This window comes from Nicotiana tabacum, chromosome 13, assembly GCF_000715075.1.
Source record: "Nicotiana tabacum cultivar K326 chromosome 13, ASM71507v2, whole genome shotgun sequence".
Lineage (NCBI taxonomy): Eukaryota > Viridiplantae > Streptophyta > Magnoliopsida > Solanales > Solanaceae > Nicotiana > Nicotiana tabacum.
This window is the reverse complement of record NC_134092.1, coordinates 62,323,292-62,342,471: the sequence shown is the minus strand read 5'-3', so window position 1 is coordinate 62,342,471 and position 19,180 is coordinate 62,323,292. Positions and strand designations below refer to the sequence as shown.

At 39.1% G+C, this 19,180-nt stretch overlaps 1 protein-coding gene across 4 annotated transcripts; it reads right to left on the bottom strand.

The window, feature by feature from the left end:
* Window positions 1–664: 664 nt before the first annotated feature.
* On the bottom strand, window positions 665–13,496 carry LOC107765683 (tRNA (guanine(37)-N(1))-methyltransferase 2). 4 transcript variants are annotated; one of them, XM_075228004.1, is made up of 11 exons: window positions 13,261–13,496; window positions 12,512–12,609; window positions 11,336–11,440; window positions 6,999–7,059; window positions 6,733–6,808; window positions 5,761–6,265; window positions 5,563–5,682; window positions 5,210–5,374; window positions 4,364–4,470; window positions 1,230–1,304; window positions 665–1,115 (listed from the first exon to the last, which is right to left on the bottom strand). In XM_075228004.1, exons 1-11 carry the CDS (start codon window positions 13,359–13,361, stop codon window positions 1,062–1,064), a joined length of 1,467 nt encoding a protein of 488 aa, XP_075084105.1. In that variant the 5' UTR covers window positions 13,362–13,496; the 3' UTR covers window positions 665–1,061. The 4 variants fall into 4 exon arrangements, with proteins under 4 accessions (XP_075084105.1, XP_016439837.1, XP_075084106.1 ...); XM_016584351.2 differs by lacking the exon at window positions 6,733–6,808 and having other exon boundaries at window positions 6,998–7,059; XM_075228005.1 differs by lacking the exon at window positions 11,336–11,440.
* Between the last annotated feature and the right edge of the window lie 5,684 nt (window positions 13,497–19,180).

Below are 19,180 nucleotides of genomic sequence, written 5' to 3'. Positions count from 1 at the left end.
GATCTTTCAGGTAACCAAAGAACTAAAAGTCGACTTTAGTAGTCCTTTCGTCACTTCCATTTTATTCTGTAATTTCTCACTATATCAGTTTCTTTGCTTTTCTTTTTATTTTCCGGCATCAACTCCCTTTTTTCCTTTGCTATAGAATAATGAATTAAATCTCATGACAAATGTGTGTCTAGGTGGAGCAAATAAAATAAAGTAAAAGAAAAGATCTGGGCCCAGAAAAGTTGAAGAGCTTGTCACCTTCTGGCTAGTAGATGGGGGATTGACTCTTTTCTGCAAGGATAGTGAAAAGAATCCTCGACAGTGCCCTACTTTCCAACCAAAATCGACGTGTTTTAAAGGCTCGTGCAATCCTTCTTATTGTTGTTTATACTTCTTTTTTCATCAAAGTTTTAAGCTTTTTGTAGCTTTTGATTTTCAGGAAAAAGTGGCTCTGACACTCTGGTGCCATTCCTATTCAAGAAGATATACATCCTCCAAAAGATAATTCCATCGTCAACTTCCACAAGTATACATCAAGGAGAAGGGGCTTAGGGGATGAAATTGAACCATGTTTGCCGATAAGCGAACGTCATAAATGTGGCAGTGGGGACCTGCATTCGCACAGCCCCTATTGCTGGGTTAAAAAAAAAGATGAATTTCATATGAAAAGAATGTCACTTTAAAAAGTATTTCATTTACTCCTGGAGTAAAATATGCATCAACTCAATCAATACAGAGGAAAAACTAAAAGGTCAAGCATTTCACAAATAAATGCTATAATAGCATTTCCTGTTTCCTGCTCCTGTTTATGTTGTGTTATGTGAGAGGAAGCGGATAATACAAAATGGTAGACGGCACAACATCGGATGTCGGTAGATGCTGTTGTCAAAGTTTTCTCTCATTTCTACTTTCTGCAGGACAAGATTCTTTTGGCTAGCGCACTCCAATACATGCATCAAGAGTCAAGACAGTAAACAGTAATTAGTGCCATGTCTTCCGACCTTGAAATCCAGCTACAAAGTGCATTCTGTTTTTTCACGATTCTTGCCCTGAGAGAGTATCATGGTTTACCCTTAATCATCAATGCACGTTTCTTCTGGTAATCTGAAGCTTAAACAAAACATAGCCTGCAAAACCAAAGGAAAACAACAGCTTCAGGGGCATAAAGATAGAATAATAACCGTGAATCAAAACAATACGAATGCTGTGCTCCAAAGAGGTCGAGTCTATTGAGCTTGTACCTTATTTGGAGCAACATCTCTAACCCTGTGAAATACAGAGCTTTGTATTCTGGCTCCCAGGGCAGACTCTGCAACCTGCAAATCAACAAATTGAGATCACCACGGACATACAAGCAAATGTAGACTAGCTGAACTAAAGGCTAAAGGATGGGAATAAGTACAATGTAAAGGTAGATCTCCGTAGCACTATAAGGAGAAAATAGACTAGTAAGTATTAACTGAGCAGTTTAACCAGCTTGACCTGTGATATACTACCCAGATATCGAATACTATGCAAGCTACAACATGATTCATAGATTTAGTCAATCTAGTTATTCAAGGACTTGGTAAACATGAAAACAATGTGTGTTAATCAACTACCACTTTGTATTAGTGCATCTGTAATTTATTAACCCATTGAGATTCCCCAAGAACTTTCCTATTTCAGTTTTGCTACTAAAGATGCAAATCGTTTCATGTCAAGCACGTGTTCCATTTTATTATGATCCGAGTACATTTCAAATAATCTTGCGGGCAGCAATTATTGAGGAAATGTATAAAGCTTTACTGCAATCCTGCAACGTTAGCCCATACACTATTACCAATCTTTGGTATAGTAGTCTCGCAGTGGATTATTCTTATCAAATTCACACTTAGATAAACAATCTCGAGGGCCTTATCCTGTAACAACTTAAATTAATTAAAAGAAAACCAAATGTTGATTGTTAAACCAAATACAAAGTATTCACATCACAGCTAATTGATATGCTTATCCTCATTTGTTTTTTTTAAGATTAAGACGTCTGAATCTGAATACACATCTTGAATATCAAAATCTTGAATATTAAGATGTGTATTAAGATTAACACATCTGAATCTGAATATACATCTGAATATTAAGATGTGTATTAAGATTTGAATACTAAATGATTAAGACATTTTGTTTTTTAACATTTGAATATATAAAATTCATCTTTATTTGAAAATGGGCAAAGGGTCAAATATATCCTTGTACTTTACAAAAATGTCTAGATATACCCTATGTTTGAAATTTGGCTCAATAGTGTCCTTGCCGTTAATCTTTAGGGCTAAAATTACCCCTAGTCACTAACGTGGCTTCCGATTAACACTAATTAGTCCCAAAGTGTGCTAATTAGCACCAATTAGCCACGTGGCCTTTTGTCAAACTCTCCCTCTATTTCATTTTTATTTTTCTCTTTAGCAAAAACCTTACCTCTTTTCTCCCGTTTCCTCTCTGGAAATATCAAAAACCCTTATAGACAAGATTTGATTCAATGATTAATACAGGTAATAGAATACAAATTTATGGCATGGAAAGAGGAAAATAGAATGAGGGAAGACTGTTTTCATACGAAAGAAGCCATTGTGCTGGATAAGTTTATGTAATTATTCTTAAATTTCTCATTTTCAATTTTATAAATTTTTGTGAAGAAATTGGTATATTTATTTAGTGGGTTTCTAAGATAACTGTAATTTGCCAAAGTTTTCTTTTCTTTTTTATGAAAGAAACTTATTCAATACTATGTTGGGTTGGTTAGTTTATTGTAACTGTCTTAAATTAATTTTCTTTGATGAAGAATGGTTCAAGAATTTGTTGGATTTGTAAAAAATTCAAGATTAATGGAAGAGAGAGGTTGGAACACACAATGGCGGCTGCTTCTCTGAAATAGAATACATAGCAATGGAAATTCCATTCCAAGCTATTAGATTTCTTCATTTACTAGATTCTTGCTTAGTTTTTTTTTTTAAATCTAAATTTGTTAGTTGGTTCTTTGCCGTAGGAGGTTGGATTTATTTGGCAACAATGATAATAATGGCGATAGAGGAGGAAGAGAAGGTGTGGATGATAAGGGGCGGGGAGAGGGTAGGAAGGTAGTGTAAAAGAAACCAGCTATGGCAAAGGGAAGTCCTCTATAGAGTATAGAGGAAGGCAAATAACTGATTTGGTAAAAATAAGGAAGATGTTCGTAGGAGGGTTAAAGAGTTTGGATTAAAAATTAAAAACTAAAATTAAGCCATATGGCAGTCATAGATGTTAACCCAATTGATTAGAGGCTAATTAGTCTTTAATAGTGAACGGTTAGTGACTAGGGGTATTTTTAGCCGTAAAGTTTAACAGATATGTATTAAGATCTGAATACTAAATGATTAAAACTGTTTGATTTTTTAACATCTGAATGTATAAAATTTATGTTTCTTTGAAAATTAATAAACATAAAATTCAAATAAAATACTAATTAATCTAATATTTCATCTCTCTCTCTCTCTCTCTCTCTCTCTCTCTCTCTCTCTCTCTCTCTCTCTCTCTATATATATATATATATATATATATATATATATATATAATGTAATATTCTATCAATAATCTCTCTCTCTCTCTCTCTCTCTAGAGATATATATATATAGGTGGTGGTTTTGGTTAATGGTGGTAGTTCTGGGTAATAGCTAGTGGTGATTGGTAGTGATGGCGATTATAGTTGAGGATGGTGGTGGTGGGTGGTGATAGTTAATAATAGTGGGTGGTGGTGGTGGTTGCGATTGAGGAAGGTGATGGTGGGTGGTGGTAGTTTATAATGGTGGACAGTGCCGGCTGGTTGTTGATGGTGATAGGGTGGTTAGTTGTGGTAGTTGAGATGGATAAGTGTGCTTGTGGTTGAGAATGGTGGTGGTGGGGTGGGTGGCATGGTAGTAGTTGATAATGGTACGCAGTGACCCCAATTAATAATGAATGTGGATGATAGCATCTTAATGAAATTAAGTCTGTTTTAGATCTTAATCATCTTAATCATACAGACGTGTTCAGACCCATTAAGTGGATGTGAAGTAAAAACACAAACACACTTAATGATTAAGATCTAAATGATTAAGATTCAGATTTTAAAAACAAATACACTGAGATCTAAAGGATTAAGATTCAGACCTCCATTAAGTGCAACAAATGAGGCCTTATGAGACAATAAAATAGCAGACAAGCACACAACCAATTTCTGAATTTCAAGATGCTGCTCAGGGATCATAAAAGCATGAGAAAATAACTGGAGAGTGAGCAAGTCTTGTTTGCAAACTGAAATGCAAAGTCAAAGTACAACAAATTAATCAAAGTAGAACAAATTAACTTTTAAACTAGGAATTACCGAAATTATGTAGTCTTCGGTTTCGCTTGCCCGCATGAAGCAATAGCAATGAATCCAGGGTAAAGATCCATTCCAGTATCCCCTTCTGATAAGGCCTCTAAAGGCATCTAGGGAACAGAAAGCAATTATTAATTGCCTTCATGTTATAATACATTAGCAAATATCATTGTCTGACGACAAGCCAACACATTTTCTGTTTAACCGCAGGTTGTAGAAAACAGAAGATAATTTCCAGGAAAATGCACCCATAAAACACAGCTATAACCTGCTGGCTTAGAGTAATATCAGTTCTATTTTTATCACAGAAGGAGGTGCCTTTGTTGAACAAGAGAATGCTAAATACAACAAATGGACTTGACTTGCACGGTTTATTGCATCAAAAACTAGATAACCTGAAAATGTGGTTAATACATCATAACATGAGCTGATGACCAGCAAACATATATGGTTTGAAAACATTTACTTTTCCCTTTTGTTTCAGAGGACAAGATTGGTTCCGACTCTTGGGCACCAGTCCATTAACATATCTCCAAAAGAAAAACATGTTTCCGGGCTTTGACCCAAAGTTGGTGATGCTGGAAGCCATGGGCAAGCTTCTCACATTTCCCTCCTTACGGCAGTTTGTAAATTGGTTGGATTCTAAAATTAGGACACAAAGTTAAAACATTTCCACTCATGCTTAAAACACCATCAGAAATATCCCCAGATTCTTGCATGATAATCTACATATGGTATTAGAAAGAGACATTCAGAAACATGGACAAAGACAGCTAACAAGAAAATAACTGTTGACCACAGTTAAGAGATATGCATGTTTGGAGGGAGAAATAATCATAGTAGATTTACCAAGAAACTCCAAAGCAGAAGCTGGTAGGTTCATGATCACATGATCCACATGCTCCCAGGGCTTTGTATTCAATGACTCAAAACCCTTCATTCTCTTATTTGGTCCTCTTTTTTTCCTACCAGCAACAGAAACACCATCATTGACAGCAGATCTGCCTTCTCCCTCTAGTGCACCAAATGAGCAAATTTAGTTATTTGTGTTCAAAGCATCTCAAAAGCATGGTATTCACACATACACTGGGTTCAGCATTTTGGACATGAATAAACAGAAAACTAACTCTTAAATATGCACATAACTGATTATCACAAAGCACACTAGAGCATTTATCATTTCTTTGCCAGCCCAGCCCCACCTTCTTGAGAACTCTCAGAACGTCTTTTCACGGAAGTTACACTCACAGCTGCCACCATAGATGAATCACCAAGTCCTGCAATGTTGCATGAAGTTTTCTCTTGTACTTCTTTGACCTCATCTGCAGGGGTAGTCCAGATTAGCAAATGAAATGCTTTGGGGGTAAGATAACCAGTATACAGCTGAATAATTCACGCACAGTCTTTAGATGGTGTCTCCCCATCTGCTTGGCCACTGGGTTTCTCAGAGAAATCAGCATCAGCTTCGGCATTGCTTCCGTTACAGGGTACGGTCATGAGGTGAGAAATAAATTTCCTTGCATCCATATTGTATGGGTAAACTAGATGATCAACCTTGTTGATTTCGGCATTAATTTTCAGATAACAAATGCTATCTGGGTTCAAATCATTTGCATACACTACACATTCTTTCTGCGCTGCTGGTATAGTAAAAGGACCAATGCCAGCAAACATATCACATATGGTCTCCCCTGCCTGGAACTGTGAGACCAGCCTTAAATGCTCATGTTCCAATCTAGAATTCCAATACACCAAGCTATAATCAAGCTTGAAAGTTGATCCATATTGCTTCACTTCTGTGACCATATCATCTTTCCCAGCCAGTATCTCAAATTTTGGCACACGAAATTCATTGGTAATGGTTCCAACTTTATTCACAACTGTCTGGATCCTGGGGTAGTTTTTCTGGAAGGATCAGGAATGAATAACTTGGTCAAATTAAGAAAAGGATCGGTGACTTGGGAAAGGCAGAAACAGGGTAGAATTCTCTCATTAAAAGAAACTGAAACCATGATAGAAATATTATCACATGGATGCCTGGAGATAAAGTGAAGGAGATGGAAGGGAGCAGCTTGGCCCTAATGCAGATGAGGTAAAATCAAGTGTCCGGCACCAAATCTTAGGTTAAAGAAAAGCAATTTCTTAAGAAGGAAAGATCTTTGTTTAGGGACAAAAAACAAGTATCTCATTCTTATCAATTAGTTCCATCAAAAATATTAAGGTGAAGAAATTAAATCTGATGCAAAACATTTACATTGCACTATAGCAGAGACTCATGCATAAGAGGGGAAAGCCAAGTGTATGCTGATTCCTTTTTTAGACATAGCTAAATGGAAGACGCATTCATTAAGGACATAAATTAGAAAACATACATCATAAATAACTTTGCCGATTACATCCTTGTAAGGAAGAAGCTCATCAGTTATATTTAAATGAGCAATGTGACCTGCAGAAATATCACCTCAATTATTTAGGGACCTCAGTTGAAAGAACAGTGTGTTGAAAATTCTGACTTCGAATTAAAGAAGGTACAGAAATTGAGCAAGGAAGAGAGATGTACAATGAAGATTCTCTAAAACCTATAAAGAAAGCATAGAAAAGATAAAGAGAGAAAAATGATGCATTGAAATACTTAACTATTGTCTCAAATGATGATGGTACTTCAAGGCCAGGGGGAAGAATCTGCTTTAATATATGATCTGCAATGTAGCAATTGGTGAAAATAAAGCAACTAGTCATGTGAATCACAATTATTGGATTTGAAACCAACATCTAAATATAACCTATCTGTAATGGTCGTAAAGTTTATAACTTTGTATTGCATGTCTTCTTAGGTCAGTTATATTCTAAAGGACAAGAAGATTGCATATTTTGTGTGATAATGACACGACATTGATGGAGGTGTAAATGGAATGCCAAAACTAAAAGTATCAGGTATACATATATATCATATATGGTACGCTTAACATGACTTTTATGCACATGAATATAAGCTGATGAACAAAGAAATGGTGATGGTAAATAAAAGAAATGCAACTAAGAGCAAGGATCACAAATGAGAGCACTATTGTATTTTAGATTATTTGCTTCCTAGTTCACCTGTTGCAAGTCCCCCACACCTCTCCTCAATTTTTCAAGTTCAATTTGTTTGGATTAACAAAGGACACAAGAATATACGAAGGGTCAAAAGTAGATGCCTCTACAACCATGTTAAAGGGTAAAAATGATGAGAGACACAATTTCACTTAAATGCCTACTTTACAAATGATATTTTTGGCAGGTTATGAAATATTTAAAATAAAACAGAGGTGCTAACCTAACAAATAAAACAACTTACCAAACTACTACAAGAAATATAATGTAGGAGGTTATTGACTATAGCTCACACCAGCTCGCAATAAGGTCATACACAACACAATCTTACAGTTTAGAGAGTTAAGAGGCTGAAGTTTTACCATCGTGATCAAAACAAAAATGCTTTGCCACCGTGAATAATCATTTTACTGCCAGAATGGACGGTAACTAAAAATTGCGATTAAGGGTATAGTTATTTCCTTTCTCAGTATAACAAATTTTAATGGTTTTGAACCGTTAAATACAACAACAACAACAACAACAACAACAATAAAAAAAACCCGGTGAGTTCCCACAAGTGGGGTCTGGGAAGGGTAGTATGTATGCAGACTTTACCCCTACCCTAGGAGGGAAGAGACGTTGTTTCTGATAGCCCATCGGCTAAAGACGAGATGAAAAGAAGCAATGGTAACCAGTGGTAACAACAACAAGATATTAGGAAAACTGAAGCGAAAGAATGCAATCAAACAATAGGTAGTACCAACAATCCAAGAATAAAGAGATACCCTACTAACACTAATACTACCGGTCTGAGAAAGAAAAAGAGAAACGCTTGACTGCCTACTAACCTTCCATCCTAATTCTCAGCCTCCACACCATCCTATCAAGAGTCATGTCCTCAGTAAGCTCCAGCTACGCCATGTCTTGCCTAATCACCTCTCTCCAATACTTTTTTGGCCTACCTCTACCCCTTCTCATACCCACCAAGGTCAATCTCTCGCACCTCCTAACTGGGGCATCTGTGCTTTTCCTCTTCACATGTCCCAATCATCTTAGCGTCGCCTCACGCATCTTATCCTCCACGGGAGCCACTCCTACCTTTTCCCGAATAACTTCATTCTTAATCTTATCTAGCCTGGTATGGCCGCACATCCATCTCAACATCCTCATTTCAGCTACTTTCATCCCCTGAACATGAGAGTTCTTGACTATCCAACAATCTGCCCCGTACAACATAGTTGATCTAACCACCACTTTGTAAAACTTACCTTTTAAGTTTTAGTGGAACATTCTGATCACACAAGACCTTGAGTCGAGGGTCTATCGGAAACAGTCTCTTTATCTCTATAAGGTAGGGGTAAGGTCTGCGTACACACTACCCAAACCCTATTTATGGGAATACAGTAGGTTTTTGTTGTTGTTGTTGTTGTATTCTTATAAAAACAAAACACCGGAAGCAAGCCTCCATTTCATCCACTCTGCTCCAATACAATGTGTGATATCCTCATCAATCTCCCAATTTCCCTGTATTACTAATCCAAAGTACTTGAAACTATCTCTCTTGGGGATGACCTGTGTATCAAGCCTCACATCCATGTCTGCTTCCTAGGTTACGTCGCTGAACTTACACTCCAAGTATTTTGTCTTGGTCCTGCTTTAGGGGTGGGCATCGGTCCGGTTGTGAATGTTATCGGTTCGGCATATTAATTTTCCGTTTATAAATATGTTAAACCGATAACCGAACCGATAAGATATCGGTTTGTCGATTATCGATCCTTATCGGTTCGGTTATCGGTTTACCCGATAAGAATAAAAAATATCCAAAAAAATTCATGTTTATATTATAGAAATCGTGATCATACTTCTAAGAGAAAGGAACTGAATTTTAGCTCATAAAAAAAGATGGATTAAATTTCAACTTTAAAAAAGAAAATTTTCTTTAATTTACATTTGAAAATCCCAATATTATCTCAATTTTTAAAGTTAAGTTAGTAGGAGTAAGGAATAAGACATTCAACAATCTAATCTTACTAACTATCTCACTGCGAGCGGGCATAATGAATAGGAAAATAATAAAATCCTAATCTTGTAAATACTAAAGAATCAGTGCAACAAAAGAAACAAATAGAAAAACTAAAAATCTAAACAATTAATTCTTTAAAGTATAAAACTAAAAATCTTAACTGAAGAATTAAGATGAGAAATTTAGAAAAGTTTAAAACTTACTCTAAGGATTAAGGTTTGAAAATGAAGAGTAACTGCCGAGAGAATTGAGAGACTGAAACCATAAGGTGGCTTTATATACTTAGTGAGCAAAATAATAATTTTGTTAAAACTTATTGGGCTATCGGTTAAACCGTTAATAAAATTGGGCAAACCGAGACTCGAACCGATAACCCAATAGTCAAATAACATTAAATCGTTATCGAACCATTTACCCAATAACCCGATATCGATAACCCAATAACATTTTATCGGTTATACCTGATATATGTCCAGCCCTATCCTGCTTAACTTGAAACCTTTAGACTTTAGGGTCTGTCGCCATACCTCCAGCCTCTCGATAACACCACCTCGCGTCTAGTCAATCGGAACTATGTCATCTGCAAATAATATACACCATAGCACCTCCACTTGAATGTGTCGCCTCAGTACGTCCATTGCCAAGGAAAGAAAAAACGGACTAAGGGTCGATCCCTGGTGCAACCCTATCACAACAGGGAAGTGTTCTGAGTCTCCTCCCACTGTCCTTACTCGAGTCTTAACTCCATCATACATGTCCTTAATCACCCTAATGTAGGCTACAACCACACCTATAGCCTTTAAACATCTCCAAAAAACCTCTCTCGGTACTTTGTCGTATGCTTTCTCTAGGTCAATGAACACCATATGCAAGTCCTTCATTTCCCTATACTACTACTCCACTTACTAGGTGAATGGCTTCTGTAGTCGAACGACCTGGCATGAAATCGAATTGGTTCTTAGAAATAGACAACACTCCTTCTCAACTTTTCTTCTACCACCCTCCCAAACATTCATTGTATAGCTTAACAGCTTGATACGCCTATAGTTGTTGCAATTTTGGATATCAACCTCGTTCTTGTACAACAAAATCATCGTACTCCACCTCCATTCTTCGAGCATCTTCTTCGTTCTAAAAATGATGTTAAACAACCCAGTGAGCCACTCCAAGCCTGCCCTACCCGCGTTTTTCAAGAATTCCACAGGAATTTTGTCTAGCCTGGTCGCTCTACCCCAGCTCATTCTACGCATAGCCCCCTCGACCTCCTCAACTCTTATGCGCCTACAGAATCTAAAATCTCGACGACTCTTGGAGTGCTCCAAATCACCTAGCACAATGTTCATATTCCCCTCTTCATTCAAGAGTTTATGGAAGTACGATTGCCATCTTCACCTAATGTGTCTCTTCCATCAAAACTCTGCTCTCTCGTCTTTGATGCACTTTTACTTTGATGCATTTCACTCGACATAGAATACACAATTTTAGTGCCTTTCTATTTTCGCAGGATACACAACTTTCAGCGCCTTTCAACAATTTCCTTTTATTAAGGTGAGCAACATTTTGCAATAGTAACGGAATACGCAAGATGTTCCCAAACTAAGCTTTGAAATCATTCTTGTTCTGCAAACATTAATGATAATTTGTATCCACTATGATTTTGGTTAAAATGACTATCACCTCAGAAAAGTTTATATAATTTCAGAAAGAATATACAGAATGAATGGGAGAGAAAAGAGGAGACAATTATTTAAGCTAGAATCCGGACTATTCAAGTCAAATGGATTGCAGTATTGCAAAAGAAAGATGTACAATATCAGGAACTGTCAAAAGCTAATAGGACTCATAGTTCAACTCATAGTGGAGGACTAATCGCTTACCTGCACTCCAATAAGAATAATCAAGTGTCAGCAAATAGGGAGCAACTTCAAACTGACACAGGCCTTTTAGTTCAGCAAGCTTTTGTGCAGGAATATCAGACAAGTCTGTATCATAATTGGCCAAACAAGTAGGCAAGTTAGCAAAAAGAAGTTGATGACAGTGGTCAGAATGTACCAGTGTTCAATATAAATTTGAATCTCAGACATCCAAAGTTAGTAACAGTGGCTCCCAGGATGAGACTAGACAGAAAATGAATAGAAGCCACAAGTAACATAAACGGATGACGAGTCCTCTTAATGAACTAGTTACTGAGTCACAAAGTTGCTTAAGAATAATGTATGAAAAAAAATTCATACAGCCAATACTTGGTTGAGAACAATATATGACACAGAAAATATCAACACACAACCTTGCTATTGCAAGCAGAGAGTTGCCAGCGGAAGTATTACACTATATATCAGAAATTCCTATAGTCAGAGCCCATGACCTATCTTGAATTGTCTGGATAGGAACTAAAGCATTAGTATATGCTCCTTAACGCAAAATAATACCAACAATCACCTTCAAAAGAAAAGGAAGAAAACAATAATAAAACTGATAAGAAATGTCTGTCCCAAGAGCTTTCTGCTTTCTAAGTGTTTTCATGGATGAAGCAGGAAAAAAACATGATAGGCAAAGAAAAGTCAATTCCGAAGATCACATCTGATCAAGAATGGGAAGAGGCAGAAATGAGCTTCCTGTCTAGATTTCTAAATCAAGGAATGGATCAATGGAATGAACTATAAACCCACATTATCTTGCCCGAGCTGGTAAAAAATGCGATAAATTTAAGCTTGATTGGAGCCAACAGCAATCTAGTTAACCAACAAGATGCAAAACTTTCATCAAAGTGAATCAAGATATTCTGATTCGTTGCTTTATGTTTGACAACTCTTTAGTTGTTTCTCTTTTCTTCTTTATGGGTCTGCATAGAAGAGTACATACTATTGCAAGGATGTCCCTGTAGCAGATCTTGTTTTCCAAGTCATGACATAAAATGAGAATGCTCATGCTCAGGTTTTTCATGCATGACAGAAGTTATCTCAAATCTCAACAGCCAAGAAATTTCTATTTACAGCAGAAATCAGGGGGATATGTTCCTAGACTATCTGTCATAAAGTAACATATTCATTTACCTGGTCTTTTGACTTTTTCAGAGAAAATCATGAACCTGGTTTTTTCATTTGTTGGATCCTCAGTGATAGGCTTTAAGCGTGGCCTGTCAAATAAATGCCTACAAGAAATGATCTTTCATCACCAGCAGCGGAAAAAAGAGTTAAAAGGTAAATGAGACACTCAACAAAGGAGATACCACCAAAATATTTGATGTTTAGCATTTTTTGTAGAAGGTGTGGTGCTCTAGAGCAGTAAATATAACAAAGGAGACACTCAACAAAGGAGATACCACCAAAATATTTGATGTTTAGCATTTTTTGTAGAAGGTGTGGTGCTCTAGAGCAGTAAATATAACAATAAATACAGTTGCAAGCCAAAGAGTGATCTTTCAAACAACATCTAATATGAGTTTCAGATATGTGACTTTTCACAAGACTTTGTACTGTAAATTAAAGGAGAATTCACCAATAGATGGGAGAAAAGCGAGTTCCAAATATGAGTCCGTGTACATTAAGGCTTTTCAATTAATTAAATTGGAATATAGAGAAGACATGAACTGTGCGATTTACTCACAAGAATCAAGCATCTAATATAAGGCATGTTCTAACTTGTTCGTAAATTTAGCAGAGGAATATCATCGAACGCCTACACAGTTATCAAGGATCACCTTCATGTCATATACTTTACTTTTATTTTGACAAGGAAAACAATGTTTATATGATAATTTGTCTAGCAAAAAAGTTAATCTAAAAGGAAGGATAATCCATACCCATGGAGTATTCTCATAGCAGCCTTGCAATGCTCCCGAGGAATCCTAAGTGCCCATAGTTTCAGGTGCATGTCGAACTTGCTCTCCTCCAATTCCACCATTTTGCGCGATAATTATTAGTGATACTAGTGGAGGTCCACACAAAGAGAAGTGGTGAAAGTGCTTTTAGGAACAAATTAACCAACACTAGGAAGAATTCAAATTCGATCTGGGGTTTTAGGGTTTTGTATTGAGCAGAAATGGAGATGGAAGTGGAGGGAACAAATAGGCCGGAAAAGCAGAGAGGGTCAGCTCGGCCCATTTATTTGAGCCCATTAAATTCTTATCAAAAGAATGTCCTTAAAGCCCAAATGTTTTTATTATTTTAGCAAACTTTCCATTAGAAATTCATATCTACATCTACAAATCACAATGGATCATGATACCAACTTCCCAAGGAAAACCCAAGAAAAATTGTGTGCTAATTGTATATTAACACCCATAATATCGAAGAATTAATCCAAATAGTCGCTCATCCAATTACTTAAACTAAAAATAGTCGGTGGAGGTATGAATCGTGTTTACCCTAAAAAAAACGGATAACAATTGAATTTATACGCGGTTTTAAGGATACGTGATATAACTTGGTACAAATTAAGAAGACAGATTAATATTGAAATTGACAATAGAAGAATAAATGCAAACCACACGTATCGAATTGCCTTGGCCCTCGAGTTTGACCACCTTCGAACCAAAGATATTTCAACTGAAGTATGAACAGGCTAATAGAGTAACAAGATAATAAAAGCTAGAAAGTGTCAGTATATTGCTTTATGTTGCGTTGATATGATGCGTTTTACAAATGATCTGACCCCCTTTATATAGTAGGGGTGTCCTACTTTTGGTACAATTCAATATAAGGTAAAAATCCTATGATTTGCTAATTATTCGGCCCCTCCTTGATACGCGCCGAGATTTTTGCCATGATTTACAACCGATCGCGGATACTTCGTCTTTCTATTATCCAGCTTGGTAAATTTTTCTCGATCTCGCCTGATCTCGATTTTGCCTGGTCCTGGGGTCGGACCTCACCTTGGTTCGATATAATTCGCGGTCGAACTCTAACCAATCATATTCCAGTCTCGATTGGTCACATAAGGGGCGAACCCGGTTTTGACCGTATATAGATAGTCCCCTCGTTTCTCGAAGAGAAGATGACGAGAAACGATATGAACTTCCAAATCCCGTCTCGATGGGCCATGATGTAAGCGACAAACCCGACTATGATGTAAGTGACAAATGGATATCGAAACGTCCTGTCGGTCGAGTTATCAAGGCATTAAATGCCTGTCAGTCACTAGTCAGCCACTACCGGTTCTGAACCGTCACCAACAAGCTATAAGTACCCTAGCTTTTCCTCATTCAAACTTTACATTCAAAGCTCCTCCTATTCTTGTTTTTTCTTCAAAAATCCCTTTGCTTTGCAACTCTTGCACCCAAATTTCTTGAACTTTCATCAAACTGCATACCATCTTAATTCTCTTTTCTTCTATTCTTCAATGGCGAAAACTTCTAAGACCGTACCGCAAAAGGAGGCCGCTTCTTCATCACGACCGGCCGGTGGCGGGGCTGCGACGGAACCTCACCCTGAGGAATTTGTTCTGGCAGGGTGCCCTACTGTTGTCGATTTTAAGGTTGAAAAGACCTCCTCGGTACTAGGTCGATGTGAGTCGGTCTCGAGGTACCTATGCACAATCACCGATGGTCTCCTCACCAAGGTTAAAGAGGAATGCAACTGGGTCAATAAGCATGTGGTGGTTCTTTCGCCCGAGGAATCGATCACTACCCACGTGGAGGATTTTCTAAGTGTTTACACTTATCCCTTCACGTTGGGTCCCTTAGACCCTATCATCATTACCTTTTGTAAGAGGTATGATGTGATTCTTGGCCAGATCCACCCCTCCTCTCTGGAGAATAGTGATTCTCCTCCGATTTTTCGTAAGCAAAATCGAGGGATGTCACTTTACCTTCGACCACCTTTTGCGCCTCTACAGTCCCTGACTCTATCGAGGGGGGCTAATCAAGCTTGCTCGCCGGGCCAGTAGGGCCCCGTTCTTGAGCATAGATGAAGCTCAGGACCGAGGTTGGATGGGCCGATTTGTTCGAGTAAAGACTTCGGACCTGATCCCTGCTAAAGACATGCGATTTCCCGAGAAATGGAACATGAAATGTAAGTAGTGCTTCGCTTTGAAGGTTCAATCTTGTTGTTTTCCCTCTTATCTCTTTCTTCATTGATGTTTTTGGTGTCGCAATTTTGGCCCAGATGCCGGACGCAGTTCTTGAACTTAAGGAATGGGTCGAGGGCCTTGTATCATAGAGGCCGTATTCCGAGCGGGCTTGTATGGAATTATCGAAGGGTCAATGGGAGGCCTGCAATCACGGTAGGTTCCTTTTCCTGAGGTAATAATGTTTGATTTCCACCCTTCGCTATTGAATCTTTATCTATTTTCTCTTATAGGTATCCCCAAGGATGTTGCTATGAGGCCTCCATCCAGTGATGAGGATATGCCTCTCGAGTCCCCTACTCCGAAGCATGGTGATGATAAGAAGAGAAAAAGGGTCTAGAGTCCCTCGAACTCGAAAAAGAAAAAACCGACGAGGAGGTCCCGTAAACCCAGGGGGCGCTCCGGCACTTTATCCTCGGACTCAGTCCATCGACTAAGGGATGAGTCCGAAGAAGAAGAAGAAGAAGAGGAACATAAATCCAAACTGGTGGCCCGCGTGCGGGCTGGTGTTACGATACAAGGGCCCTCCAAACCGCATGAGGTCGATGAGGGAGCTTTGTCTGAAGCTCCTGAACCAGATAGGGTTGAGGTCACTCTGCCCCGAGCTAGGGGGGTCGAGAAAGAGACCGGGGGCGACGCTTCTCAAGCAGCGAAAGATGTCCCGAGGGATGAGGTCGGAGTGATTGATATTTCTGGATCCCCTCAAATTTCTGACGCCATGATTTGTGAGGCCGGTATGTTAGAAAGTCGTTCTTACGAGGGGCTTTAGGGGGTGATTGATATACACGGCTTCTTAGACAGATTTGAGTCCACCGCTTCGGAAGATGTCACCGGGCTTGGGGACTTACCGGTGCCAAATAAAGTACTGTCATCAGGTGCTATTGGGTCTTCATCGAGCCCAAAACTGGTGGATCAATTCCCGGCCCCAAGTGTTAACCCCGACCGCAGGTGATCGATAACTTTTTCTGTCCCAGAGGATGCCCGGGTCTTCTCTGCCCCCGTGGGGGTTGCTAGCTATCTTAGATGCTTGGTAATCGAGGAAGACCAGGCCGTGATGAATGCGGTGGGGGCGCCTTGCCTATTTAATGAGGCCCAACATGCTTTGAATCGGGTAACTTTGAGGGTCACTTCATTATTTATTTTAAACTTGAAGTTGTAAAACATCTTTCTTCGTGCTTGCAGGCTTCGGTGTTGCATCATGAGGCTTTCCTCCGAATCCGGGAGGAGGACGAGGCTGAGGTCCGGGAATTCACCGAGAAGGGGGATACTTACAAGCTTCTGAGTGAGAAGCTCCGGGACGATTTAGAAGCAGCTCAAAGTGAGCATGTCGAGATGGCCGAGCAGGTATTTTGAGTGCTTCACGATAGTGAAGACGAATTGGAGATAGTAACTATCGATCTGATCCTGCAGGTCCAATAGAGGCTCAAACAGACCGGGCAGCTCAAGACATAGATAGATGCGATACAAGCCGAGGCTGAAGAGTTCAAGAAGAATATGGACATCTTAGCCTCGAAAAAGGAAATTTTCCAAGCACAACTAGAGTCAGTCGAGACCGAGCTCCAAGCTGCAAAAGAGAAGGCCTCGGTGCAGGTTAAGAAAATCTGGAAGCTTCAATCTCAACTGGACTTGGCTATTTCTTATAAGGCAAACTTGGCCAATGAACTCGAAGTGGCCAGATCTGAGATGGCCGTGGACAACACCAAAGTCGATGCTAAAGTGGCCCAATTCAAGGTCGACGCTAAAGTGGCCCAATTCAAGGTCGACGCTAAAGTGGCCATCCAGGCAAAGGCCAAGAGCATGGTGGATCATGCAAGATGGCAAGCTCAAAGGGAAGCCCTCGAGGGAGTTCATGCTCAGGGCTTCGATATTCTGGCCAAAATCGAGAATGCTAAAGCAGAGGAAGCCAGGGACCGGAAGTTGGCCTTTCCTAAGAAAGATTCCGAGAGCTTAAAAGATTTGAAGACGGGGAAGATCCCGAGGATGGAGATGCTGCCTCCGATGAAGACCAAGCCACTTAGGCCTTTACATTTTTTGCTTTCTTTTGCATCTTTTTAGGCCGTTTTGGCCATTGTAAATTTTTGTATTAGGACATTCTGGCCTTTGTAAAAAAAATATTATATATATAAGGCTTTCTTCCCTTTTCGGCTCTCAAAATTTTCCTTTGCTTTATTACTTGTATTCACAAAGGTCTGAATGTCTTAGCATAAAATAACTTAGGTTGTGTAAGTTTGGACAAACCTTGCCTTTACATTATTTTGTTTTGAGGCATCTCGGGGGTTCATTGTTACCGGGAACTTTCTCCCAAAGTAAGTAATTCAAATTATAGTTTGCCGAGGGTAGCCTTTAGAACCGGTTATGAAAATTTTGAAGGCCTATTTTTTCTTATGGTTCCCGGACGTCTCCGAGCCGTACTAATATGGCTGTAGCCTTTTAATCCGGGCGCAACCCTGTGGGCTTGCTTAGCTGAGTTATCCAGGTTTGCCTAAGATAACAGTCCCCGAGAAGATATGGTCGTGGCCTTTAAAATTTGGGGATTGCCTGATAGTTCTTGTGCCCCCGATGTTAAATAGCTCGATCTGTTCGAGTTTATTTTCGGACGACAGTCCCCGAGTGAGGGAGTGATGCAAAGAAGAAATTTTTAAACATAAGATAACTGCAAGGAAAGTACTTCTCTTTATTCTTGTGCTAAACAGTTATACACGTGTACATGTTTTATGCCAGGGCTCGAGCAATCTATATGGGCACGGTTCGTTTGACCGTTTGGCCCTTACAACAAGTCCTACCTATCGAGACTCTTCCATTACGAAGTAATTTCCTTGCTAAAGCAATTCGATATCCGAGGGTAATGCCCCCCAGTATTCGAGGTTGATTGTAGAGAAACCTCGGATACTGTAAATACAATCTTCGATACCGATTCATGATCGGCCTTTGATTCTAAGTTAGCATGATCCACTGTTGCCTCATTAAAAACCTTGCCGAAAAACCCATTTGGGACAAAATCGGACTAAGGAAAAAAGAGTGCAATGCGTGCTTTCAGACCTAAAACTTCGTGCTGCTTCTTGTCGATCACCTGCAAGTGTTAGTCAAAAAATAAAAAGAAATGAATGGGGTCGTACCTTAGCAGTAATATCGTTTTAGGTAAGTTACATTCCAATTGCTCGGTAGTTATTCTCCGTACATCATTCCGAGCTTATAGGATCCTTTCCCGGTGACCTCGAGAATCTGATACGATCCTTTCCAGTTCGGACCCAACTTCCTATCGTTCGGATTCCAGGTGTTCAGCATGACTTTCCTTAGTACAAAGTTCCCGACATTAAAGTATCGAAGGTTGGCTCTTTGATTATAATACCTTTCGATCCGCTGCTTTGGGGCAGCCAATCGGACGAGTTCGGCTTCACGCCTTTCATCTAATAGTTCTAGGCTCGTATTCATGGCCTCGTCATTTGATTCCTTTGTTGCATATCAGAACCTGATACTCGGCTCCCCGACTTCGACCGGTATTAGAGCTTCGGTGCCATAAACCAATAAGAATGAGGTAGCCCCGGTACTGGATTTCGTGGTTGTGCAGTATGCCCAAAGAACTTCGGGCAGAATTTCCTTCCATTTCCCCTTGGTGTCTGTCAACCTTTTCTTTAGGTTTTGGATTATGGTTTTGT